The sequence below is a fragment of the Oryctolagus cuniculus genome, chromosome 6 (assembly GCF_964237555.1).
Source record: "Oryctolagus cuniculus chromosome 6, mOryCun1.1, whole genome shotgun sequence".
NCBI lineage: Eukaryota > Metazoa > Chordata > Mammalia > Lagomorpha > Leporidae > Oryctolagus > Oryctolagus cuniculus.
The window spans coordinates 122,136,930-122,163,291 of NC_091437.1; the positions used below are offsets into that span (position 1 = coordinate 122,136,930).

The window sequence follows — 26,362 nt, forward strand, 5'->3', positions numbered from 1 at the left end:
GTTGTCCCTGCAGAAGGGACCCTTATTCAGTGAGGAGAATATGGGCAAACGCCAGGAGTGCACCGGGGATTTGGACTTCGTGATTATCAATAGACTCTTTTAGGATATGGTTTTAGATTTATAGAACAATTGTGCAGGTAGTACATCAGGTTCCATGTACCTGCCTCAACCTTCTTCTTTTTCCTCTGTTTTTATACACAAATGCATCTGGCATTGGTGTGGTGCATTTGTTGCAGTCAAGGAACTGCTATTGGTGGTAATATTTTTATTAGCCGGGCTTCATGGTTTACACGAAGTTCACGCTGTGTGTTGTACAATTCTGGGGTTCTGACAAAGCATAATATCACATGGCCACCCTATCAACATCATGCTGAAGGGTTTCTGGGCCCTAAAATCCCCTGTGCTGTCCTCTTTTCCCCTGAACCTCTGGCAACTCCTAATCTTTTTACTTCCTGTATTTTTCCATTTTCCAAAGTGTTAGATCCTTGGGATCATACAGAATGTAGCCTCTCATAGTGATTTTTTTTTTCACTTAACAACATGCATTTAAGTTTTCTCCATGTCTTTCAGTGACTTGATGGCTCATTTTCTGTGGCTGAATAATATTCCTTTGTATGGCTGGACCAGCGTTTGTTTAGTTGCGGGGTTTGCTGTTTCATTTTAAAACAAAGGACCAAACATTTCAAACTGTATAGCAGTTGTTTGATAGTCAGTCAGTGACCTAGTTAGATAGAAGCCTTAAGTTTTCTGCTGGATGTCGAGAGCCAAGGGAGACTTGAAATGGAAAAGGCAGTTATGCTGTTAGGTGCTGATTTTGCAAATGAGGTATTGTTCAAGGAGAGAATGTTTGGCCTAGAAGGAGCTTAGTCCAGCAGAGGGAGGTGGCCCTGATGTGTCCAGGCTTCCAGCAGCAGTTTAAGAATTCTTAGAACTGCACTGTTTGGGCCTGCAGTGCTGGCATCCAAATTGGAGCTCTGGTTCAAGTCTCTGCTGCTCTGTTTTGGATCCAGCTCCCTGCTGATGTGCCTTGGAGAGCAGCAGAAAGTGGTCAAGTGCTTGGCCTCCTGTCAGTCACATGAGGGACCTGGATGGAGCTCCTGGTTCCTGGCTTCAGTCTGACACAGCCCCAGCAATTGAGGACACTTAGAGAGTGAACCAGCAGATCAAGGATCTCACTCTCTCTCTCTCTCTTTCCCTTTCTCTCTGTCACTCTGCCTTTCAAATGATATAAATATTTTTTAAAAAGAGCTACACTGTCTAGTGACACAGGTGGCTCTGTGAATTTAAATTGATTAAAATTAAATAATAAAGGGGCTGGTGCTTTGGTGTAGACGGTAAAGCCGCCACTTGTAGTGCCGGCATCCCATATGGCCACTGGTTCAAGTCCCAGCTGCTGCACTTCCGATCCAGCTGTCTGCTGTGGACTTGGAGGGCAGTGGACGTTGGCCCAAGTTCTTGGGCCCCGCAACTGCACGGGTGACCCAGAAGAGGCTCCTGGCTTCTGGCTTCAGATCTGCTCTAGCTGTTGTGGCGTGAACTAGAGGATGGCAGACCTCCCCACCCCCCACCCCCACCCCCACCCCCACCCCCTGCCTCTCTCTAACTCTGCCTTTCAAATAAGTAAGTTTTTTTTAAAAAAATAAGTAACATTCAATAATTCAGTGCCTCAGTTGCACTAGCCACAGTTGAGCTGTTTGATAGCCATCTGTGGCTGGAGGCTACCGATTTGGACAACGCAGAACATTTCTGTCATCGCAGAAAATGTTCCTGGACAGCCCTGATTCAGATAAAAGCAGGATGGGATTGAAATTAGTCGACCAGGCTGATTCCAGTTTCTCTTTAGTGCTGAGCTCTTTTGTGCCACGACCATTTTACAATGGGAGAGACCAAGCCCAGGGATTTGTTTGCTGGGGGAAAAAAATTTGCTTAAAATGACCTGCTGGGGATCAAAAGGCTGTCCAGGCCAGTGGAGCAGTGAAATGCCTCCTGTAGGACCGCCACAGGAGGTAGGGTTGACAAGGGTTTAGGCCCTTGATCAGCTGGTGTTCAGGGGTTTTACAGAGCTCTCAGCTCTTGCTTATTTAGTCTGGTGAAAATGCAGGGGCCTTCCCTAATTTGAGGGGATGGAGGAGGTGTGGAGAGGGAGTTAAACTTTTCACCAGTAAATTTGCAAGTTGTCCACCCATCCCTTCAGTGAACTCCCACAGTCCTCGCGTCCCAGGAATGTGAAAGCTGAATGCATATCAGATATTTGCCACAGACACTGCAGCTCGCTCCCTTGAAATCACCCTGATGTGAGAGGGAAGCCATGGCTGCAGTGAAGCCTTCTGGCTTTCTGAGAGCTCTTTGGATTTGGTGGGATCTGATTTCATTCACGTGGTACATGCCATGTGGACACAGCATATTATGGGTTGCCAGTCTACGTGGACTGCAGTTATGTAGTTTGCATTTGGCATTTTAATAAAGTCTTACCCCCCACTTCTAAATAGAGGTACTGATAACAACCTTTATGTTATTTCATGCTTTTCCTTAATGTCTAATCTGGAAATTGGCTGCTTGTGCGGGTGAGGGGTTTTAATGTAATGCTTTAAGTGAAAATGCCCAGTTGTCCTGTGTGTTCCTTGTAGCTTTAAGTATTGACTTTTTGCTTTTTTTGAAAGGCTTGAATTTCCAAGAGGTCTAGTGTGAAAAGGCAAACTTGACAGCATAATATATCTACCATAATTCCTGTGAAAAGGCCAAAAAAACGTTCAGGAATTTGGAAGTTCAGTCAGGATGTGACCACTTGGAATTGTGACTTTCTATAAACACAGGTTTAGAATTGATAGTTTTCTCTAAGAATAGGCGTGGAGAAAATAGTATATTATCTTGCAAATTAAGAACTGGAAATGCCAGACCTCAAATGAAGACAGATTTTTCCCTTGGATCTTTAAACTGGTGTCACCTTCTAAACAACTCTTACAAGAACTGCTGAGGTTTAATCAGTATTTACTTATTAAATTGGTTCAATTGACTTTAAAAAAAGAAATATGCTATCTCTTGAATTAAGGGCAGTAAAAGATAGGTTTCTTTTTTTCTGCCATTGTTTCATGTCATTTTAAAATATATATTTTAATTTAGATAACGTTTCGTGTGAGCAAAATTTAGAAAAAAAATTGATGATTTCTTTTTGGGGGATTGTTTTCTTCAAAGCTGTGGAGAGGAAAAGAATCAATATTAGGGCTTTCTGAATGGCAGCTTTTTTCTGAGCACACCCCCCCCCCCCCCCCCGCACGATTGATTACAGCTGCTTTTGTCAAGGATTTAAAAAGAACAATCTGTATTAAAAACATCATTCTTTGGTATGAGCTTGAGCAGTTCCAAATGGGTTTCCATGGGGGCTGCCCTGCAATGTGACCACTTGAGGGGATTGTGGTCCTCACCGGTGGGCCAGGGCAGGGAGGCAGGGAAGGCTCTTAGGTGAGGGCTTGCTGGCACGCATGCCAAGGGGGTTACCTTGGCAGCTGCAGTCATTCCGCCGCATTCTTCAGCCTTCAGAGCGGGAGGGTCGAGAACAAGTCATTTTTCTGCAAGTGGTGTGTAAGGTTAAGCAGCAGGAAGGGAGCGTCGGAAGGCTGTCTTTGTTCCAGGGCAGCGGCCGAAGCCAGGTATGACCAGGGCTAAGAGTCACAGATAGCTCCCTGGTCTGCTGCCTGGCAGCCCGTGAGGATGGGACGTGTCTTCATTTGGCATCACGCACATGAGGGCCGCTCCGTGTTCTTCTAAGGCTGCATCTTGATCTGTGACAATTAAATAGTAAACCCCTTTCTGTGGGCAGAGGCACTGTCGAGAGGTGAATGTGCCCGGGGCACTTAAGTCTGTTAGAAGTTGGTCTGATCAGCACAAGCCCTGTGATGGGACCCAAGTGAGAGATCATTAGTGTGGACCGGACTGCCACAGGTGAATTCTCAGTAAGTCCGTGCACTCACTAGGAAATTAAGACATAGCAGGTAGACCAGGTGGCTTGCATTCCCCCCAAAGAGGGGTTTTCTCATGCAAACCTTGCCACTAGTTGCTTTACAGAACAGACAAGAGTGGGATGGTCCATTAATTTAGGAAGGATGAAGATCCTAGACAGTGGACGTTTGTAGAAAACGGTATTCAGTTTACCACAAAGGCCTTAATGGCTTACTACAAAACGGATGGAATCAGTGAATAATCGTATTTTATTGTTGGATTTCCATGAAGAAAAAAATCCTTGAGATGATCTGAATGTGTTTTGGACTCACAACAGTTTGCTTTTCTTTATCTTCCGTGGATTTAGAACACAAATGTGTCTTTTATGAAATGGTGCATAGGAATGTGGGTTTCAGTGGACACTTCTATCACTAGTAAATTACCATAAATCAGCTATATTTGGGGAAAAGTAATAATGATATATTACATGCTCTTTGTGTTACCAGTTGTCAAAAATACATCTTGATTATTAATTTTGAATTGAGCTTGTGATTTTCTGTGTTCAAGTTCCGCTTTCCCCATCATTCTCCACAGCCCTTAAGGATAGTAGTATTGCAAGTTGAACTGCCCTAATAGCAAAATATGAGCTACAAAATAGTTTGAAATGCTCTGAAATCCACTGATAGGATACTCAAAAGGTTTCAGATTTGGGGACGTTTCAGATTCTGGATCTTCAGAATAGGAATACTCCCCTGGTAAAGTCTATGCAAATATTTCAAAACCTGAAAAACTTCTGGTCGCGACAACGTTTTTGGATAAGGCATATTCAACCTGTATACAATTCTGTCACCACGATTTCAAAATGTCTTCGTGTGTACATTCTGATGCAGATGGATCAGAAAGAAAGCAGAGCTGGCACGGATTGGGTTCCCCTTAGACTTTTGAAGTCTTTGGCTACATGCCAGTTTGCACAGCTGATCCAGTCTTTATTGTTGGTGGAAAAAAATACTGTTGTGCACCACTGTCCTTTCCTTCTCTTTTGGCTAGCCCATAACTGTGATCTTCAGATAAAGTATTTCTCTATGTTAGCATACCAACAGCAGCACTTGACGTGAGGCATTTGTAATGTATCCTGTGTGATTATCAATAAACTCCTCCGTGGGAAGAGCATCCATGTGCCTAAGAGTTTATGCCCTGCCCCCAAGCCCAGCAGTGCAGCTTGAGGGAGGTTCCCTTTCCCAGGGAATTTCATGCAGGATTTCTGATAGATTTCGTAACAGACTAATCCCTGTCCGTAGTTTTCTGCTTCCTCCATCAAGGAAGCCATTTCTTTAAAAGCTGTTTGCCCTTCTTCATTTACTTGGTTTAAAAGTTTGATCAAGAGCAATTCTTTTTTTTTTTTTTTAAAGGTTCATTTTATTCGTTTGAACGTCAGAGTTACACAGAGAGAGGAGAGGCAGAGAGAGAGAAGTCTTCCATCCAATGATTCACTCCCCAATTGGCCACAATGGCTGGAGCTTCTTCCGGGTGTCCCACGTGGGTTCAAGGGCCCAAAGACTTGGGCCATCTTCTACTGCTTTCCCAGGCCATAGCAGAGAGCTGGATCAGAAGTGGAGCAGCCGGGACTTGAACTGTTGCCCATATAGGATGCTGGTGCTTCAGGCCAGGGCGTTAACCCACTGCTCTACAGTACGGTCCCAAGGGCAATTCTTTTATTCAGTAAGAGGCAAGGCAGGGCCTAGGGCTGTGAGTCCTGGGCAGAGTCCGGGTGTCTTTCCAGTAGATCTCAGGAATGTGAGTAATCCTTTGGGCACATCTTTGGGTGACTTGGCACCAGGTATTGATGGCCCACCATTCACAGTTTTTCTAAACTCCAGCTTTGAAATCAGGAAATCAGGGTCTCATCACCTTTGGATTGATCCTCTCTGTTCTAGCTTTGTTGCTTTTGTTTAGGGTTTTCGAGAGTTGTTTTTTTTTTTTTTTTTCTTTAAGATTTGTTGAAAGTGCTGACACATTTTCAATCTTCGAGGATTAGGAAACAACTAGAAAATGTTATCTTCTTTGTTTTAAAAGCCCTCTTGGCTCACATAGTCACTGTGTCAACTTACGGGCTTTCCTGTGGTCAGCAGGAGAGGCTCCCATTCCCGGCAGACAAGGTCAGTGGAGTGGACCGTCTGGAACAGTGTGTGACACCTGCAGGTGTGTCTGGGCACAGGGCTCAAGGGCAGCCATTGGCCTCTCCTGGCTGGTGTTAAGCCGGAAGAGTGCTTGTTCACTGGGAAGTCAAGCAACCCCACCTTGAACTGGAGTGGCTGCCTCCACTTGGCATAATCCAGGAGCAAGGAGGGTAGCCAGTGAAGATGGGTAATCAGTCTCAGGAAAATGTAGCACCTGGAATCCTATGATTAAATGTGCATTTTATTAGACCTTTTGCCTTTGTGACCCCAGGGGACATGGATCAGCTGTGCCTGAGGACTATTCTGTGATTCACTGGCACTTTCCTGAAGTCTGAAGTTATGTTAAGTACTTCCCATAACCCATGTACTTCCATGATGGTTTCTTTCAGGGGTGGGGAGTGTCCGGGCCGTGGGCCGTAAAAAGCCCACAAAATCATTTGGTCTGGCCCTGCCAAGACGACCGCAGGCGGGACTTGAAGTTCAATAAATCTGTAGCAGGCTCATTTTTAAGTTGATAATTTTGTATGGCCTGCAGATGATATTATAAACACCCAGATGGCCCTTAGCCAAAAAAAAGGTCCTCTGAGTCTTTCAACAGGTATGTATAGACACACACGTGAGAGGCCTTCGAAAGAGTCATATGAAGAATGTACACCATGAAAAACTACACACCTGTTTCCAAAAGGTTTTATACCAAAATAAACTCATCTTTTAATTCCATTTTCCAACAGCTTTTTGAAGTACCCTTATATGTTGCAAAAGTATAACATTTATACCAGTTATGAAAGAAGTCACCCACAACCTATTGCGCTAACCAGTTACCTTTCTTCTTTTTCATCTTTTAAAAGGATTTATGTATCTGAAAGGCAGAGTTAGGGAGAGAGAGACACAGTGAGATTTTCTATCCACTGATTAATGCTTGGCCAAATTTTTAAGAAATCTAAATATTAGAAAATATTTTTATGATTTAAAATTTAATGTGTTAGTATAAAGGTTTTCCTTAGTGCTCTGTGGTATATGATTTTTAATGACCATGTTGAGAAAATTAATGTATTAGGCCTAATCATCACCTATAGCTACCCCCTATATTTAGGATGTCTGAATAATTTAATGTGGTAGTAAACACCTAAACTTTGCTTCTTTCTTTAAAAAATATTTATTTAACTGGAATTAAATACTTAAAATGTTTTTATTGATTTAACAGACAGAGGCACAAAGATACAGAGATCTCTTATCTGTTGGTTTACTCCCCAAGTGCCAGCAACAGCTAGGCCTGTCAAAGCAAGGAGCCTAGAACTCATTCTGGGTTCCCATGTGGTGGCAGGGACCCAACTATTTGGAGCCATCACCTGCTGCTTCCCAGTGTTCACATTAGCAGGATACTGGAATCTGGAGCGGAGCCAGGACATGAACCAAGGCTCGCCTGTCCGGGATGTGGACACCCCAAGCAATGTCTTAACTGCTGGGCCAAATGCCCACCCCACTTCTTTTTAGAGTATTTCCGTAGGATACTACCTGAGAGAAGAATGCTTGCCTAATGATATAAAAGATTTTATAGCTGCTGCTGCTGCTTGTTTTTGTTTTTTGGTTTGTTTGTTTAAGGTGTATTTATTTATTTGAAAGGCAGAGTTACAGAGAGTCAGGTCTTCAACCCACTGGTTCACTCCCCGCGTTCCTGGGAAGGATGGTGCTCAGCCAGGCCAAAGCCAGGAGCCTGGAACTCCACTGTAGTCTCCCACATGGGTGGCAGGGGTCCAAGTACTTGGACCGAATTCCACTGTTTTCCCAGGTGCATTAGCAGAGAGCTGAATCGGAAGTGGAGCAATCAAGTCTTCACCCAGTGCCCATATAGGATGCCAGCATTGTAGGCTTAACCTGCTGCCCACAGTGCTGATCTTTTACAGCTTCTTAAAATGCACTACCAATGTGATCTCCAAAGGGGCTGTACCAATTTCTATTATTTGAGATCTTTTAAATCATCAGGCTTGTCTTTACAGGCCAGCTGTAGAGGGTCCCCTGTCCCTATACTTTCAGCCTGTGCCGTTCAGGCCCAGTTGGAGATTCCATCCATCTGACTAAGGACTAAGGCAAGCCTCAATCCCAGGTTTTTTGTCCAGCTGTGAAGCCACAGTCTGCTCTCTGCACCCAAGGTCCTTTCCAGCTCCCTGTCCCATAAGTTTCCTGTGGCAGTCTGCCAGCCCCATTCCCCCACCCTAATGTGGCAAATATTTGTGAAGCCTAGAATTGTAGCAGCTGAAAAACCCTTAGAGTGAATTATTAAATCTAAGCCAGAGCCCATTGGCTTCCTATGCTTTTGACTTGAAGTCTGTTCCTTTATGATAGTTTTTACAAAACACTACTGAATAAGAAATAAATTCCAAATATCTCACACCCCCATCCCCCATCTCCTGCCAAACTCCACCAGGAAACAGAATCTCATTACTTGAGGTAGAATTTATTAATACTGACCCTCTCCAGCACTGGGAACTTTTCAGGTTAGGCTCATACAGCTTCTATTTTTACTCTAGTCTAAACTGTGGTCGTATGGATAGCAAAATAAATGCTGGACTATTCTAGTTTGGAAGGGGGAGAGGCAGCAGTGCTTGTAATAACATGGCTGAAAACCTCTTGCTTCCCTCTGTTTGATATTCCAAAAAAGGAAGAAGGCACAACGTGGAACACATCTGTAAGTGATGAACATTTTCTTTTTGTGTGTCATGCATATTCCACAGAATCCACTCATAGTCCCCGGGCTTGTTTTAATAGACGTGGCTTCAGAGAGTCCTGATTCTGTTGCCAACAAACCTAATTCAGGACAAAGCTTGCTCCCCTCTCTCTGGATCAGGAGTCTGAGTCCAACACTGCACACAGAAGTCAGGATTGTCAGTCTGTTCAACTTTTGTTTTGGGGATTTTCTGTGGTTGCCTTTTTCCTTATTGCTGAAGGGGAGCAATTTCTGGAAGGGTATTTGTTCATAAATACATATTGATGAATTTTGTAATGCACATGTTTTGACATTTGAAAGTTACAAAAGAGCAGAAGGTGAAAATTCTCTTCAGCTGGCATGTTTTGCTTTTAATTAGTTATCTCTGTAATTAGTCTAGGCTACAAAGCATGACATGTGTCAAGAATTTGGGTGCAAAGGTTTTGATTTCTTTCTGTTTGGTTTATTCAGTTAAGAGCTCTTCACCATGAGATGGTGGTTTGTAAAAAATGAGGAAACTGAATCATAAGGAATTTAGGCCAGTGATGTGACTACTAGTAGATAAGCATAGGAAAATACTTCAAAAATTTCCTGAAAAATTGAATTAAAAATTTATTTTGGTGCAAAAATCTGAAATTCATGCTTATGAGAGGGTTTTTAAAAGCTCATGGAAATGCATATTATGAAAAAACTAGGCATGGATTTCAAACTTTTTTTTTTGCCCTGAAATAAACTTTTTTTTAAAGCTTCATTTATTTGAGAGTCAGAGACAGAGGCTCCATCCCCACTAGTTCACTGCCTAAATGCCCACAACAGGTGGGCCTGAGTGGGACAGCGTCCCAAAGCCAAACTCAATCCAAGTCTCCCACATGGGTTGCACGAACCCAGTTACTTAAGCTGTAACCTGTTGCCTGCTAAGTTTAAGTTCTACACTGGCAGGAAGCTGGAGTCAGGAGTGGTGCTGGGAGTAGAATCCATGTGTGATGTGAGATGAAGATGTATTAACCACTAAATTTATGTTTTGATTCCATTTTTCCAAGAACTTTTTGAAGTACCCTTGTATACTCAGTGAGTGTATGTGATTAGGGCTGCTCATTGTTACCAAGTTCTAGGTTACAGAGAAATGAGACTGGGTGATTCACATCTCGCTTTGTGTGTTTTAATACTTGGGAATGGGAGAAGGATGCCTCCTTCTGTTACATAACTGTATAAAATCTGTCTTGATCATCATATCTGACACACCATTCTAAAATTACCCTACAAACCACTGACTAAGCAGGAAATTTTTCTGTAGAATATGTAGACGCTTTGAAGAAAATAGTTTTGTAGTAGCAGATACACCAGTAGAAATACAGGGAGGCACCTTTTCTGAAGTTGATTATATTGAGTCATCCATACCAGTTTATGAGCCACATTCTCTGGCATGATTTTCTATGGTGAGGGGGGTTACTGTGCTATCTGTTACATTGAACATTTTATTTAAGGAAGATTTTTTTTCTGAGTTTTATTGGCTTAGGATATATGATCACTTTGGTCCAATTCAGATCTTTTTTAAACAAAGAGGAAATTTTCTACAGTTAAGTACACTAACTCAGTGTTAGCTTTTTAAAACACGAGCCACTTAAATTTCTTCAAGACTAGTGCCATGCCTAGCCCACTGGGGACTTTATTTTTTTCTTTTTAATTTTTACTTATCTATTTGAAAGGCAGAGAGCCAAAGAGAGCCCCTGTGTGATAGTTCGTTTCCCAGATACTTGTGATAGTCAGGGCTGGGCCAGGCAGAAGCTAGGATGTGCGAATTCAATCCAATTCTCCCACATGGGTGGCAGATTCAACTACTTGAGCCATCACCTGCTGCCTCTCAGGGTCTGCACTGGCAGGAAGTTGGAGTCAGGAGTTGGAGCCAGGTATCAAATCCAGGCAGTCCAATATAGTACACAGACATCTTAACAGCCAGGCCACATGCCATCTCTGGTGACATTCTTAAGCAGTCAGAAGTTTGTTCCAAGGTCACACTTAAATTTCCTGGCAGTCTTCCTTACAGGGTAAGGCTGAATTCCAGCTTGCAGTTTTCAGAGAGACTAAGTGAGAGAATGTTGATGTCTTCTTACCAGATGGGGGATAACCAGGTAACTTCTTTAAAGGGCATGGTTTTTTCGTTTCCCTAAGCCTGGATTCAGCCTTCAGAGAGCTAGGACTTCTGCTCTTTGTTGACTCTGTGCTGTATGCTGGTTCCTAGAGAATGGAGGGACAGGGCCCATGGCATCAGACCTGCCCCTGCGTCTGGAGCCTCTGTGAGGAGCCCTCACTGTGAGAGGAGAGATAAGACACCTACTGAGCGTGAGGCATCCAACAGGAAAATGCAATGTCGGGGCTGAGTTCCAAATGACTAGTTGAGACTTTAAGGCCTATAAATACACTCATGTGTCTCTCGGTGACAGGAATACATTCTGAGAAAGGCATCCTCAGGTGATCTCATGCATTATACAGATATCAAAGTATTCTTAGGACAGTCTAGATGGTATAGAGCCCATCACTCCATGTTGCTCCATAATACAATCAAGAGATGCATGAACAAGATGTACAGGGCTGCAGCCTGCAAAACACAGCATACTGTTTTGTTTTTTTAAATAATTACAGGTTTTTTTTTTTTTTTCAAAATAATGATTTTAAAAAGTGCCTGTGTATTAAATACATAAGCCAGTAGCACAGTCATTTATTGTCATTATCAAGTGTACAGCATCACTTATGGCCGTGAAATACGTTTGTTTACACCAGAATCACCACAAACACGTGTAGTACATTGCATTTTGGTATTATGATGTTAGCTGTAGTGTCACTGGGAGCATTTCAGCTCTGTTACAATCTGATGAAACCACTGTTGTATGTGTGTGTCTGCCATTGAGCGAAATATTAACGTAGTGCATTTCTGTAAATGCAGTAGGAATTATGCCATCTTCCAGACCATGGTTTGTTTCAAAAGTTTCATGGAAGTCATGAGATTTCTCCAAAATTGCCTATGAATTGATGTTTTTATGGCTAGTCCAGGCATCCTTGTGCCTCACATTTTACACCCAGATAGGATTCTGCCTTCATATAACCTGTGGTTATTTGGTTCCCTCCTCACACCCCAGAATTGGATTTATTTTCCTGATGCGTATGAGTAAATAGGAACGTCATTCTCCACTTCTTGGAAGGTATATAAAGTGTTTCTTAAGGAGGCTTTATTCAGTTTCTAGGTAGTTAATTAAGGACTATTACAGTCATTTGAAAGAGTTCTGAACTTAAGACCTCTCTTAAGAATTCCTTAAGTAGGGGATTTAAGAATTTTTCTTTCATGTGTGACCTCATCTTTGACCTTGGCTTTTTTCCATGGATGATTTGAATGTAGTCCAAGCACGTCCAGGACGGTAGGGTAAGCCAAGGAAATTGTTAGGTACCAGATAATTCTCTGTAAATGAACTCTTAAAATAAGTGCCTGTAGGTACAGCTTTCTGTTCTGGTAACTCAGCCTTATCTCCATAGTCAGGAACAATAAACACAGGGTTCTTTCCTTTGGTTACCTTTTCAGCTTGGATGGGGCACCTGCTTGTTGGAGATGAAGGCGTTTCTAAAATTAATGAATGGCAATTGGTGTAGCTGGCTTCAGGCCTCCTCCATGTGGGGAATGTGCAAGATGTGAGGCAGAGAAGAAACTGTTAAGCCAGAACTCTACAGATAACTCAGGGTTTTTTTCTCCATCTGTGATGCCAAGAATGCTAATTCTGAAAGATGCTAAATGGATAGTCCAGGGAGAGAATTTCCGTCCGTGGTCAGAGTTTGAAAATGCTGGATTAAGCAAAGTTCAACATGGCTCTTCCTTGCAGTTCTTCCAGGGCCTTTATTAAGACTATGTGTGAATCACAAAAACACACAGGAAGGAGGTAGAGTCCAGGGCATTGAACATTCTCAGTGGCACACACTCCAAGGTCCAGACTCCTCACTCTTGAGCTATGTGACTTCAGGCAAGACTCCCCTCTTGGTCTGCAGTGGACATTGCTGAGATGATTAAATGAGCCAATTCTTGTAAAACACTTAACATAAAGTGCCTGGCACATAATAAACACTTGACAGTTAGCTGCAGCTAATCCTTGTGAACCTGAGGTTGAATAGTCCCATAGCACCCATGTTGTGGGCCATTGCAGTGCAGCGGAAGGAGCCCAAGCTTTAACTTTGGCCATGACCTGGACCAGATTATTTTCAACCTCTTTGCCCCCATGCAGCTCCATTTGTTCATTTTGAATGAGAGATAATCCTGATGCCCACATTGTCTAGTCAAGTTCAAGATTATATGTTCCTTTGGGCTATACTTAATGCCTGTATAGGCAAGTCCAGCTTAAGGGTGGGTATATTTTCTCTGGGTGACTATATGGGCAAGAGAAAATTTTAGCTGATCATTATTGCCTTATAATGTATGTTAGCTATTAGTAAAATGGTTTACTAAGTCACTTATAGAAAGATAAGTGAAGTTACAGCTTGCCTGGAACTCTAATCACCATGAAGTTTTCATAGCTGAGTCTAAATCAAGGCTGGGCCTGTCTCTGTCTTAAAACTAAAGGCATCATCTAGGTGGCTCATCTTCTCTGCTCTGATGCAGAATTTTTTTTATTAGGCCACATGGTTATTTAATTTTTAGGTTCAAAGGCAGATTTTCTGAATGTTGGATCTTGGGGTCTACAGTCTCCGATATTAGATTTTCTAGTTCTGGTTTTGTTTTGAATCCAAGTTTAAGCCATCAAGTAAATTTAACAGCTACTGCTTTGAGCTTTAACTGTCTTGAAGGCATTTGGAGGGCATCTACTGAGTGGGAGAGGCTGTATGCCTCTCACGGAAGACCTCAGATTTCTAAAACACAGAATTCCACACTGGCAGTTGGAAACATGACATTTGTTCTAAGTAGGCTGTACCTACATGAGAAAAATCAAACTAGATTTGTACAGTTGCTTTCCCACAAATTGTCTTTGCTGAGAAAATGGACAGGATTGTGATATTTCTCATCACTAAAACCGAAATAGGCACACTTGATCTTTTATGCATTGAAACAACTTTTTCTCTTTTTGTTTTTATTACAGACACCCTGTAAGTTTGGTCAAAATCTGCTTATCAAAACCTAGTTTTATCCTGCAGCATGGAAGACCTAGTTCACCTTGCTTTCCTTAATTTCCCATACTTGAAGGAATTTATTTCCTCTTGGCGGGGGGAGGTTGTGAAGGATATTGGTGTCACCAAATCTCTCAGTGTTTTGTGACTTGGAGATTAGGGCTTGGGTAGAGGGAGTGGCAACACTGAAAATGCAGGTAAGAGAACTTACCTTGTGGTCAGAGAACTTCCTTCCCAGCTAAGGAGGTTATGTCATCCTGTAGGCGACATGGAGCCAGTACAGGGTTTGTCACAAGAGCTGATGTGACTGTGTTGGAATTTAAGAGTGGATTCAAAGACAGCAACCTGGACAGAAGTTAAGTATGAAGGCTTGAGCAATGGTCCAGCCCAATATGATGAGATTGCTGATGCTGTGGGGTCCAGAGGAGGGGTGGGATTAGGAGATAAATATGTATCTCGCCATCTTTCTGGATGTTGTGGGGATAGAAGACTGAGGAATGTAGTCTTAGGGGCACGGAAGGGCTGAACATGGCATAAAGCAGGGCTCCCTCTCTCTGTCGGCACTGGGTTGTCTTCTCTGCCCTGCCTTGCTGCTGTCCACAGCTTCCCTTTGCTCTCCTGTACTCCTGTCTTGCATCAGCCAAGGTTGGGGGAGGTCTGAAAGATCAGCTTTGTTTTTTTTCCAACTTGTACTCTGAACCCTGTTAGCCAACAGTATTGGCACTGCCTCATGGTCACAGTCAGTCCCAAATTAAACAACCTCCTTATGAAATCCTACAGGTGGGCTGTGGCTTTGTGCCTCTGAGTGTTTCCTCCCACTTGTTTTGGTCCAGCAGCCATGCTCTGTTGAACAAGTGAGAAAGTGCAGTCCGTGTCCCAGGGTTTTCTGCTCGGTGGGGCCAACCACAAGTGTGGCCAAGTGTAAATCAATAGTTGTGAGCCATCTCTGTCTATGGCCTTCAGGAAGGCACATCCTGTTATCCCAAGGGAATGTTGATGCATGATTTTCTTCTCCAAGCATGTTAACTACAGAAATCCTTTCAGTCCAGAGTGCACAGTCTTCATAAAATGAATTTGTCATGATTGGAAAAGTGTTGTTGTTGTTAGGGGAAAGATAACAGAGCTATTCTTTGAGCACTGTATGCTCAGAGTGCAAAGGCCCCTGCTTACTATTAAATTGGATTTCCTGGGGGATGATTTTGGTGATGCCATGTTCTTGGTGCTCCTGAAATGACAGTGGGAGAGAACTTTTTTAGTTTGATGGCAAAATTATTTGCACTGCATTGGATTCAGAGAAACAAATACGGAGCTTTCCTCAAACACATGAAACGTAAGAGTCAGCCCCGGGACCACCCTGGAACTCCTCAGACCCTAAGTGGCTAGCAGCCAGCTGGCTTCCCTAGGCTTGGCAGTTACCCCCTGAGGAGCCGCTTGTCCTGGGGAAGTTGGTTGGCTTGTCAGGATGCCCAGTGTGGTTGAAGTGTGAGGTGACTAGAATTCTCTGGGAGGCCATTTTGGCCCATTTGTCTGTTGCTATAACAAATGTGTTAGTTCAGACAACTGGATCATCTGATGAGTAGAAATTCAGTCTACACATAGGGATTAACTATTCATTGTTACCCTTGCCACAGCTTCTTTGACAGAGGCAAGGGGAAAATAAAGTCACTCAGTGTTAAGACAGGGGAAAATGATTTCTAATATGTAAAGAGAATCCCTTGTTAATTTGGATTAGGTTACTTTATTAGATATGTTACAACGTCTGAAAGTTCAGAACAGATGATTTCTGACTTAAAAATTGGGAGATTTTTACCTGTAGGAATTCTAGCAGTCTTGGGACATGTGCCAACTCAGAAGCCAAAGCCAAAGGCCAGTTTGGTTTAAGTAATCGCAGCTGGCACGTATTTATTGCGTGCCATGCACTTTGAGAGGAACAGAGAACACACACAGGTTATAAAGACCTGCCGTCCATGAGTTATCTTTGCGAAGAGGCAAGACAAAGACACATGAAACAATTCCAAATAATAGTGAAAGATTATGTCTTAAACTGTTCATACGCACAAAATCTGAACTAGCACAGTTTGTAACTGCAGGACATGTCAGGGCTACAGAAGTCTGTTTTGAGAGAAAGACAAGATTTGAGGGAGAAAACAAGAAGATCCTCCAGGTGAAGGTAACAGGACATAGTTTATTATTTTTAATGAATGACAGAGAAAGAATGAGAGAAAGATAGAGGAAAGACAGAGGAAGAGATTTTTCATTGGCTGATTTCACCCCCCGAATGAACCAGGAATCTGAAAGCCAGGAACCTGGAACTGGGTCTCCCACATGGGTGCAAGGATTCAAGTACTCGGCCCATCTTTTGCTGCCTTCCTAGGCACATTAACAGGGAACTGGAACAGAATCAGAGCAACCAGGACTGGAACTGGCACTCCAATATGGGATGCCGGTGTCACAGGCAGTGGTTTTACCCACTGTGCCGCGACGCTGGCCCCAACAGGACACAGTTCAAAGCAAGCAGCACTGAGATTGGCTTTTAGATGGGAGCACAAACAGTGGTTCAATCTGAGTAGTGTTTGCTGAGCAGCCACTGCATAGCAGGCACCATGCTTTAAAGATGAATGAGGTACAGTCCTCAGCCTCCAAGTCGCTGACAGTGTAACAGGGGTGAGTTAAGTTGGTCGCCAATCTTGGAACACAGGTGTCTCCATTTACAAGCTTTGGGAATTATAGTCTGGAATGGTGCTATCCTTGGAAATGGCACATAGGGCAGCCACCGATTGCAGAGTTGAGCTCCACCTGTTCCAGCACATTCTTGGCTCAGGGTGGTCACTCAGTGGCTGCAAACCAAGCCACTAGAACAGCAGTCCCTAAGAACCTGTTGGTGTGACAGCACCAATGAAATAGCCTCCCATGCTTTTCTGTCATTAGCCTAGTGGGCTCAGGCTTAAAGATATGTCAGCCTGTCTTGCCAGCTGCCCAAGAGTGAGAGAATAAAGCAGTGCTGTGGTGGGAGTGCCGGGCCTCTGTCCTCCCAGGAAGGTCCAATCACAGCCGTTGCTGGAACAGAAGGTCTTATTTTAAGAAGAAATCTACTCGATGCCAATGTAGTCAGGAAAACACTTTAAAAATAATTTCTATTAGGAATACACATTCAATATGGTCTTTAAAAATAGGACAATAATGAATGTTGCCTGTTTCTAAACACAAATGTCATTTAAATGCTGCCAGTTTGCTTTGTTTGTTTCTGGGCTCTTGTGAGGTTCTGATGATGAAAGTGTACTTACTAAAATGACTTTAAAAATTATACCTCTGTCTGCAATTCAGTGAAGTGACTCCTTTGGCAGGATTGGGTTGAATTTCGATAAACTCTTGCTGAAGAGTAAAGAAACTATGGAGCTGCTCTACTTAGCAGCTGATCCCTCTTCATATGCAGTGACCAAGTGCCAGTAATGCAAGAAGAATGTGCTCTCTGGGTTTATCTGTTTTTGTCATTAAGGCTCCGCTAAGCTCATGAGCCCTTAATGCGGGCTTACCAGGGCTCTTGCCCTTGTCAGATGAGCCTTGCAGGCACTGCACACCATGTCACGCCTGGTGTCGGCATGGATCTGGGCTGTGGCAGAAAGCTCCTGACTGCCGAGCAACAAGGGAGCACTCATCTGTAGTGATAAAGCCCTCTGCATAGCCAGGCCTGGGAGCTTTTGGTATCCCTTGTTGGATCCCTAGGTAATTATTTAGCCTTTATATCCATGCCCAAGAAAGTCTTAAGCGATCTCAGTGTTCTTATAGTGTTTCCAGATAAGGAACCCCATCTGCAACAGAAAGAATGCCTGAGCTGGCTTATAACCAGCATGGGGATGATAGAAACTTAGACGAGAGGAGTGGAGTGGAACAGAGTGGGCTCCTGGTGGGTGCTCCGGTCTCCGCACTGTCTCCATTCCACTGGGTTAGGCCTCATGGGCATTAGTCCTAGATTTAATGCCAGTTGTCAGGGTGTCCTGGGGAAGGCAGTGATCGGAGATGTGGATTCAGAGGAATGGAGAGAAATCACTACAGTTTCCACCTGAGCAGGGAGATAAACAAGCAGGTCCCTTAATCTTTCACCATCCTGAATCCCTCATCTTTCCTTTCTCAGCGAGCAGAGCTGACATCTGATAAAGACATGTACCTTGACAACAGCTCCATTGAAGAAGCGTCGGGAGTGTATCCTATTGATGACGATGACTATGCTTCTGCGTCTGGCTCGGGTAAGGCTGGCTCCTTCGAACTGCTGGGCGCCATTCTGTCTATACGCACACACATTTCACTGTCCCTCCCTCAGGGAGACGGGCAGGAAGCACTGCCAAAGTGCCAGCAGTGAACTTTCGCTCTCCACCTCTCTGGGCTGGATTTCACTGATCCTCCAACTTCTCACTTATAAAATGGAAAGTAATAAGCATCCTTGTCACATAGAGCTGTTACGATGATAAAAGGAATTGAATTAGAATTTGGGTGCTTGGTACACTGTTTTCTACCAATGTTAGCTCTAGCTTTTTATGTTTTTTTTTTTTTTTTTTTTTTTGGTTTGAAAAACAGAGAAAAACAGAGAGAGAAACTTCAGACAGACAGACAGACACAGTTCCGGTCCCATGTTTCATACCCCAGATGCCCACAATAGCTGGAGCAGGACCAGGCTGAAGTCAAGAGCTATGTATGAACTCAATCCAGATCTGCCATATGAGTGACAGGGAGCCAACTCCCTGAGGAACTATCACTTCCTGCCTCAGGAGGGAGCCAGAATCAGGAGCCAGAGCAGGGGCTTGAACCCAGGTACTCCAACATAGGGTGCAAGCATCTTAACTACTAGGCTGCAAAGACCATGTGCCAGCTTTTAATTTTATTATTGAGAACTTCAGAAGGATGTCATGGAAACCCTTCAAGCAATGGCTCAAACACTAGTTTCATAAAACCACTTACTTACCCTATGTTAAAGATTATAGATGAGACCTATACATTATGCATTGCATATTGCATATATATATATATATATATATATATACACACACACATAGTACAATGCTCTAAAGTAGGAGGGAAAATGTAGCAGCCAAGTAAAATGTTAATACAATGATATTCTCAACTTGCTTGGTGTACCAGGGTACTTCAAAAACTCTGGAAAATGGAATTAAAATACAAGTTTATTTTGGTGCAATTATGTTTTGAAATCTGTCATCTTTTTTATTTTTTATTTTTTAAAGATTTTATTTATTTGAAAGTCAGAGTTACAGAGAGAGGAGAGGCAGAGAAAGAGAGAGAGAGAGAAAGAGAAAGAGAGAGAGAGAGAGATGTCTTCCATCTGATGGTTTACTCCCCAATTGGCTACAACAGCCAGAGCTGCACCGATCCAAAGCCAGGAGCCAGGAGCTTCTTCCAGGTCTCCAACAAGGGCCCAGGGGCCCTAGGACTTGGGCCATCTTGTGCTGCTTTCCCGGGCCATAGCAGAGAGCTAGTTGGAAGTGGAGCAGCCGGGTCTCGGGTCTCAAACCGGCGCCCATATGGGATACCGGTGCCCCAGGCCAGGGCTTTAGCCCGCTGCACCAGCGGGTTACTGGCCATCTGTGTTATTTTTTTTTAAAATGATTTATTTATTTGTTTGAAAGAGTTACAGAGAGAGAGAGAGAGAGAGATCTTCTATCTGCTGGTTTACTCCTCAGATGGCTGCAATGACTTGGGCTATGCCAGGCTGAAACCAGGAGCCAAAAGCTTCCTTTAGGTCTCCCATGTGGTACAAAGACCCAAACACTTGGGCCATCTTCCGCTGCTTTCCCCCAGCCATTAGCAGGAAGCTGGATGGGAAGTAGAGCACTCAGGACATGAATTGGGATGTGTTGCAGGTATTGGCTTTACTTACTGCCCCACAACAGTAGCCCTGAAATCCATGATCTTTTAAAAGTTTGTGGAAAATGCATGTTATGGAAAAACAATAAATGGATTTCAAAAATTTTTTTTCCCAAAATAAACATTTTTATGAACTTTTTAAAGTATCCATCACATTAGGTATCTGTTACCTTTGCAGTGCTACAGAACAAGCCACCCAGAACTTCATGGCGTAGAGCAAGATTCATTCATCTAATTCATTATTCTTCATGCTGGTGATGTAGGCTGGGCTCACAGGGCTTCTTCACATGCTGGTTGTCAGCTGCAGGTCGGATATGCAGCCTTGCTGTTCTTGGCCGGACTCTCTCATATCCCTAGGACTGCTGAGCAGACTTGGCACTGGTCGACATAGTGTCTCATCCTCCAGGTGGCCAGCCATTTGTTCATAGGGAGAGAGGCGGGTACCTCAAGGTAGCAAGTGGAAGTGTGCAAAGCTTCTTGTAGCCTGGGCTTATAACTTGGCACGGTGTCATTTCTGCTGTGTTTCATAGGTCACAGCAAGTTGGAAGGTCCACATTTCAGTGGAGGACACTACAAAGTCACATGTAGAATCAGTGGGTACAGGAGGGATAAAGACTTCTGGTCATTTTGCCATCTACCATACTTGGTAAATATTTTACCTGTGCCAGAAACAGCCCCCAAGAAGCTGAGAAAAAGGGAGAGCTTGTACACTTGTTTAATTAGTGGTCAGGCTGGGAATTTGTGGTCAGCAGCATTCCAGGGAAGTTTATCCAGACTTTCCTCTTTTTTTAAGTTTATTTATTTGAAAGGCAGAGTTACAGAGAAGGAGAGACAGAGCGAGAGTGAGGGATATCTTCCATCTGCTGGTTACTGCCCAATGGCCACAACATCCAGGGCTGGACCAAGCAGAAACCAAGAGCCAGGAACTCCACCTAGGTCTTCAGTGTAGGCGGCAGGATCCCAGGCACTTGGACCATCTGCTGCTTTCCCAGACACCTTAACAGGGAGCTGAATCAAAAGTAGAGCAGATAGAACTCCAGCCAGCACTTATATGGGATGCTGGTGTTTTAGGTGGTGGCTTAACCTGAGCCGCAAACTGGCCCCTATCCAGACCTTCCATACTTGGGGTTTTTATTACAGATTTGACAGATGCTAAAGGCTAGTCTGAGCTTAGATGTCTGGCAACCAGATTGACCTAGGCTCAGAATGACCCAGAACAAATTAAAACAACTGTGTCTTTGATAGAGATCTAACCATATAACAAATGAATGTTTTAAGCTGGAAAATGGCAAGTCTGAGAAAGACAAGCGTGGTGGTGGCTGACCTAGTAACGATGAGTTTACAATGCAATCCTAATGTAAAAATAGCCCCAGTTATTCCTGGGAGAGTGATATATATCACACACGCAGTGAGTGTGAGTGTGAGAAGAGTTGTTTTCTATTGCCCACAAGCCTATTAATATCTTTCACTCATGGCACCTCTTTAATTTTATCACCTCAAAAGTGCTGTGTAACTGTCATTTTCAAAATATCTTAGGAAATAATAAATACAGGTACTTCTTAAATCTTAGGTTCTGAGAGTTATTAGGGATCTGTAAAGGTTGTCTAAGTCACTTTAATGACTTTATTGATGTTCTGAAGTTTAATTTAAAGAAAACTCTCCTGCCCTTCCCCCTCATGCAGGTGAAAGGCAGTTGGAGTGGATCATTTGAAATCCAGGATTTGTAGTCAGATCAACCTGTGGCTTACATGTGGGCCAAGGTTGCTTCTGTTACAGCTCTAGCCTAGGGCAGATGGTGATTGTGAAAAAGTGAACATCCTTGACATTGGAAAGCACCTGTGCTGTATGCCAGATATTGCTTTTCAGCTTACTACTTACAAAGCTATGACTATAATACATGAGATGTTGTGTGCCAGGCACTGCTCTAATCCTTATAAGCATCCCTGTAAGGGTAGGTTCTACAGGTTGAGTATCTCTTATTCAAAATGTTTGCAACCAGAAGTATGTCAGATTTGGTTGTCTTTTTTTTGGGGCGGGGGAAATACTTGCTTATACACAATGAGATATCTTGGGGCTGGGACCCCAGTCTAAACAAGAATTCATTTATGTTTCATATACACATTATGCACAAAGCCTGAAGGTATTTTGTCAATGCTTTTAGTGCACTTGTGTTTTGACCATGACTTGTCACATGAAGATAGGCATGCAGTTTTCCATTGTGACATCATGCTGGTGCTCAAAAAGTATCAAATTTTGGAGCATTTGAGGTTTTCGCAAGAGGGATCTCCAACCGGTATTATTGTTTCCATTATCCAAGATTCCAGAAATATTTAAGAAAATATTTATTTGAGAGAGATAGAAGCATTCCCATCTGCTGGTTCAGTCCCCAAATGCCCACAACAGTTGGGACTGCACAGAGACTGAAGCCAAGAACTCTTTCATATTACTTGAACCTTGACCACCATCTCCCACTATCCGCATTAACAGGAAGCTGGAGTCATTAACCAGATCTGGGAATTGAATCCAGGCACTCCAATGTGGGATGAAGACGTCTTAAGCGCTAGGTCCTAATACTACTACAAAGGGGATTAGGTTTCAACATGTGGATTTTGGGCAGACACCAACATTTTCAGACCATAGCATAAGCAGAAGAAAATGTTATTTAAAAACAATAAAAAGGAGGTAAGCATTGTGGTACAGCATATGCCATATTGGGATTTCCTAGCTTGAGTTTTATCTACTCTACTTCCAACATAGCTTCTGCTCATGTGCCTGGGAGGCAGCAGATGATGTCCCAGGTACTTGGATCCCTGCAACCCCTGTGGGAGACTTGGGTGGAGTTCCTGGATCTCAGTTTCAGCCTCAGCTGTTGGAGCAGTTGGGGTTTGAACCAGATCTCCATCTGATCCTCTGTCTCTCTGCCTTTCAAATAAATAAATAAATGTTTTTAAACCATAATGAGATGAAATAGAATGAGCAGTTCTATGCTGGAAAGATGGCAGAAAGCTTCAGAGAGAGCTGCCTTGATGGGATGAGCAGGGACTTCAAAGGGGAAGACAGGCTTTGTGGTGAATATTTCAGACAGAAGAGCTAGAAGGTAGGGAGAAGGGAGAAGTGATCTAGGGGGGCTCCCAGGTTTCTGGTTTGGGCAAGAGGGTTACTTTTCTTCTTAACATTAGTAAAAACAGTAGCCTAGCTCCTTGATGCAGATTGCTCCACTGGCTCAAACTTAACAAGGCTAACTTGAAGAATTTTTGGCTTTACAGGTCTCTTCTCGCACATAGATCATCCCCAGTCCTAGTTTTCTGACTCACATTTGGAACTCTTGGGCAGCAAGGAGTCCTTGGAGCAGGTGTTCAGCTAGCAGTTAAGATGCCTGCATCCCATATCGGAGCACCTGCATTCAGTGCCCAGCTCCGGCTTCATGCTAATGTAGACTCTGGGAGGCAACAGTGATGGCTTAAGTAGTTGGATCCCTGCCACCCACATGGGAGACCTAGATTGAATTCCCAGCCTTGGCCTGGGAGTGAAGCATTAGGAGAGTGAAACAGTGGATGAGATCACTCTGTCCCGCCCCTTGCTTTCACTCTTAAATAAATAAAATGTGCTCTTAAGAGCCCTTAATTGGAAAATTTTATTTTTCATTGAAATTTCACTCTTTGTAGAAAAACATTCACTGTAGGAACAAGTCAAGTATGTTATATATGTCCAAAATGTGAATGGATAATCAGGCTAATATAAAAAGAACAGTGTATTTCTGGAACTATCGTTAATGACTTGTTTTTACATTATATATGCACAGAGTACTTCCAAATATATATCATGTCTGTTTGGTAACATGCAACTCTGAGTTGTTGTTATACTACTTTACAGGTGAAGAAACTAAGACTCAAATAATTAATACTTGCCCAAGATTATAGAGCTAATAAATGCCAGAACCATTACTGTATTTGTTTTTTCTAATAACAAACCCTATATTTATTCCAATATGCCCTGCCATTTCTTCTACATAATAAAAAATACTATATTCTGAATGTGAAGAAGACAGTCAACAAATTAAGAAATGAACCATGGCCATTGCACTGTTCCCAGCATGTTATCTCTTGCTTCCAAACTGTTTATTGTGTTGAGACGATTCTGTGAAAAATACTCATTCTTTTCAATAATTTAGAGGTATTCATTATTTATTCTTGTGTGAGGAAGCAGGTTAGTTTGAGTTTATTTTGAGTTGTTACATTTCTGATAAATGATTAATTTAAAAGCTGTATTTATTTGAATGTTAGAATTCTTAAATGCTGTTCTGGTAAAAAATCAAAAAGTGCCTGGGTGAAAAGTCATTAATTAATCACTTGTTGAACAAAAACCAGATCAGAGTCCATTATGTCTCAGAAATTGTGCTTGGTGCTCTAGCTGCAAAACAGGTAACCATCCTTTGGCCTGATGGAGTTTCCAGTCTGGTAGGAGAGTTATTTGTCTAACTGCTTAATCAGTAAACAAATAAGTGAGTAATTACAAATTTGTGTTAAATGCAATTAAGGTAAGGAAGATAATGCTAAAAATGATATGATAAAGAACTCTGACCTAATACAGAAGGCAGGTCTTCCCCGACATCTGGTGTGAATTAGGAATGAATTAAATGAGGGCTTCAGCCGATCAGGGAACTTAGATGACACCAAGGACAGTGGTGCTCAAGGAAGCAGAATAAAGAAGCTGGGGCCAGACTACACAAAGCTGGGCTGCAGCATTTTCTGTGTATCCTAAGAACCGTTGGGTGCCAATGTAAGAGTTTTAAATGGGGGTGATGGGGCCACACAGTCAGTTTGTGAGCAGTGAACTGGACTATAAGGGCCTGTTAGGTGGAAGACAGATATGGAGATTCATGTCCCAGAACTGTAGAAAGGTGTTACAGTGCAGAGATATTAAGAAGGTACAGCCAGTAGGACTGGGTGAAGGGGAAGTTAGAGTCTGAATATGTAAGAACAGAGTTCCAGCCTCTGCCAGGGGGAGAAGACTGGTTTGTGTGGGTTGAGGAGGAGAGAGCCTAAATTCTGTTTTGGACAAGTTAGAGGTGTGTAATATTTTGAGTCATTCAAGTGAAAGTGTCAAGTAGGCTTTTGGATATATGAATCTGAATTTTAGATGAAACAATTAAAAACATTTAGGTGTTAATCTGTTTTTAGATGGTTTATTGAAGCCGTGAACGTAGGTGAGGGAGAAAGTATAAAATAAGAGGCCTATGGCTGAACCTTCAGGAACTCTGATAACTGATGTCCAGGTAGAGGGGGAATAAACCTGCAAAGGAGACTTAGAATAGCCAGAGAGGTAGGGGAAAGCCAGGAAGTCACAGGAGCCCAGAGGAATACGGAGTGTCAAGGAGATGGCAGTTGGCAGTGTCCAGTGGTCCAGGAAGTTCTATTAGTTGGGGAGCACTCTGAAAATACTATTGCATATGGCAATGTAGTGGACATTTGGTGACTTTAGGCAAACAGGATGACCAGTGTGGTGATAGGGAAACGCCAACTGGAAGGAGAAAAGCAGAGTGGAGCAGTTGATGGGGACAGGAGCAAACCGGTGTCCACATGTTCATTGGAAAAGAGAGAGGGCAGGAGCTCACCATGAGACAAGGAGTCAGTTGTGAGAAAGTTTTCCTTTCCTATGTTTGTTTTGTTGTGTTTTTAGAATGGGAAAGGGAGCATATGTCATTATAGACAAGAAGATGTCTCATTGAACAGGAGAAATTGAACATGGCAAGTGAAAAGAGAGCTACTTGAGATGTTCAGAATAACAGCATTCTAGAAAAAAAACTCCAGGGCACCTCTAGCTGCCTTTGAAGTCAGTCTATTCAGGGCAGTAAAGACCAGAGAAAGGCTTGTGCTAGTTTCTTAAGGAGTCAAAGAACATGGCTTTGTCAGTAACAACCTTCGATCATGTAGAAATCAGCTTGACTTCCCTTATTTTTCCAGGAGCTGACGAGGACATAGAGAGTCCAGAGCTGACAACATCTCGACCATTTCTAAAGATACCATTCACTAGTGCTGCTCCCAAAGTGGAAACCACAACACTAAAGATACAAAACAAGATGCCTGCCCAGACAAAGGTGCGTTTTTCCTTGCCTTGTGTCATCAGGTCATCAGGTCATTGTAAATGCTCCTCTTTTCTCTTTTTTTTTTTTTCCTTTCTTTTTTTTTTTTTTTAATTGCATAGAACAGTCCTTTTAAAAGGTGCTGTTTAAAGTTAGGGGCAAATGATTTTTTTTTTTTTTGTAAGATTTACTTTATTTCTTTGAAAGGCTGAACAACAGAGAGAGAGGGAGGAGAGACAGAGGCAAAGAGATCTTCCATCTGCTGGTTCACTACCCAAAGGACTGCAATGGCCAGGGCTGAGCTAGGCCAAAGCCAGGAGTCTAGAACTCCATCTGGGTCTCCTATGTGGGTGGCAGGGACCCAAGTATTTGAACCATCACCTGCTGCCTTCCCAGGCACATTAGCTGACAGCTGGATCTGAAAGGGAGCAGCCAGAACTCAAACTGGTG

The 26,362-nt window shown here is 43.0% G+C and overlaps 1 protein-coding gene across 2 annotated transcripts in view; it reads left to right on the plus strand.

Moving 5' to 3' along the window:
* The window catches only part of SDC2 (syndecan 2), a 118,448-nt gene that overhangs the window by 82,952 nt on the left and 9,134 nt on the right, over nucleotides 1–26,362 (plus strand). For both annotated transcript variants that reach the window (XM_017341450.3, XM_051843926.2), the window contains exons 2-3: nucleotides 18,089–18,200; nucleotides 25,794–25,927. In XM_017341450.3, the coding sequence (XP_017196939.1) occupies nucleotides 18,089–18,200; nucleotides 25,794–25,927 (246 nt within the window). The remainder of the gene's footprint in view (nucleotides 1–18,088; nucleotides 18,201–25,793; nucleotides 25,928–26,362) is intronic.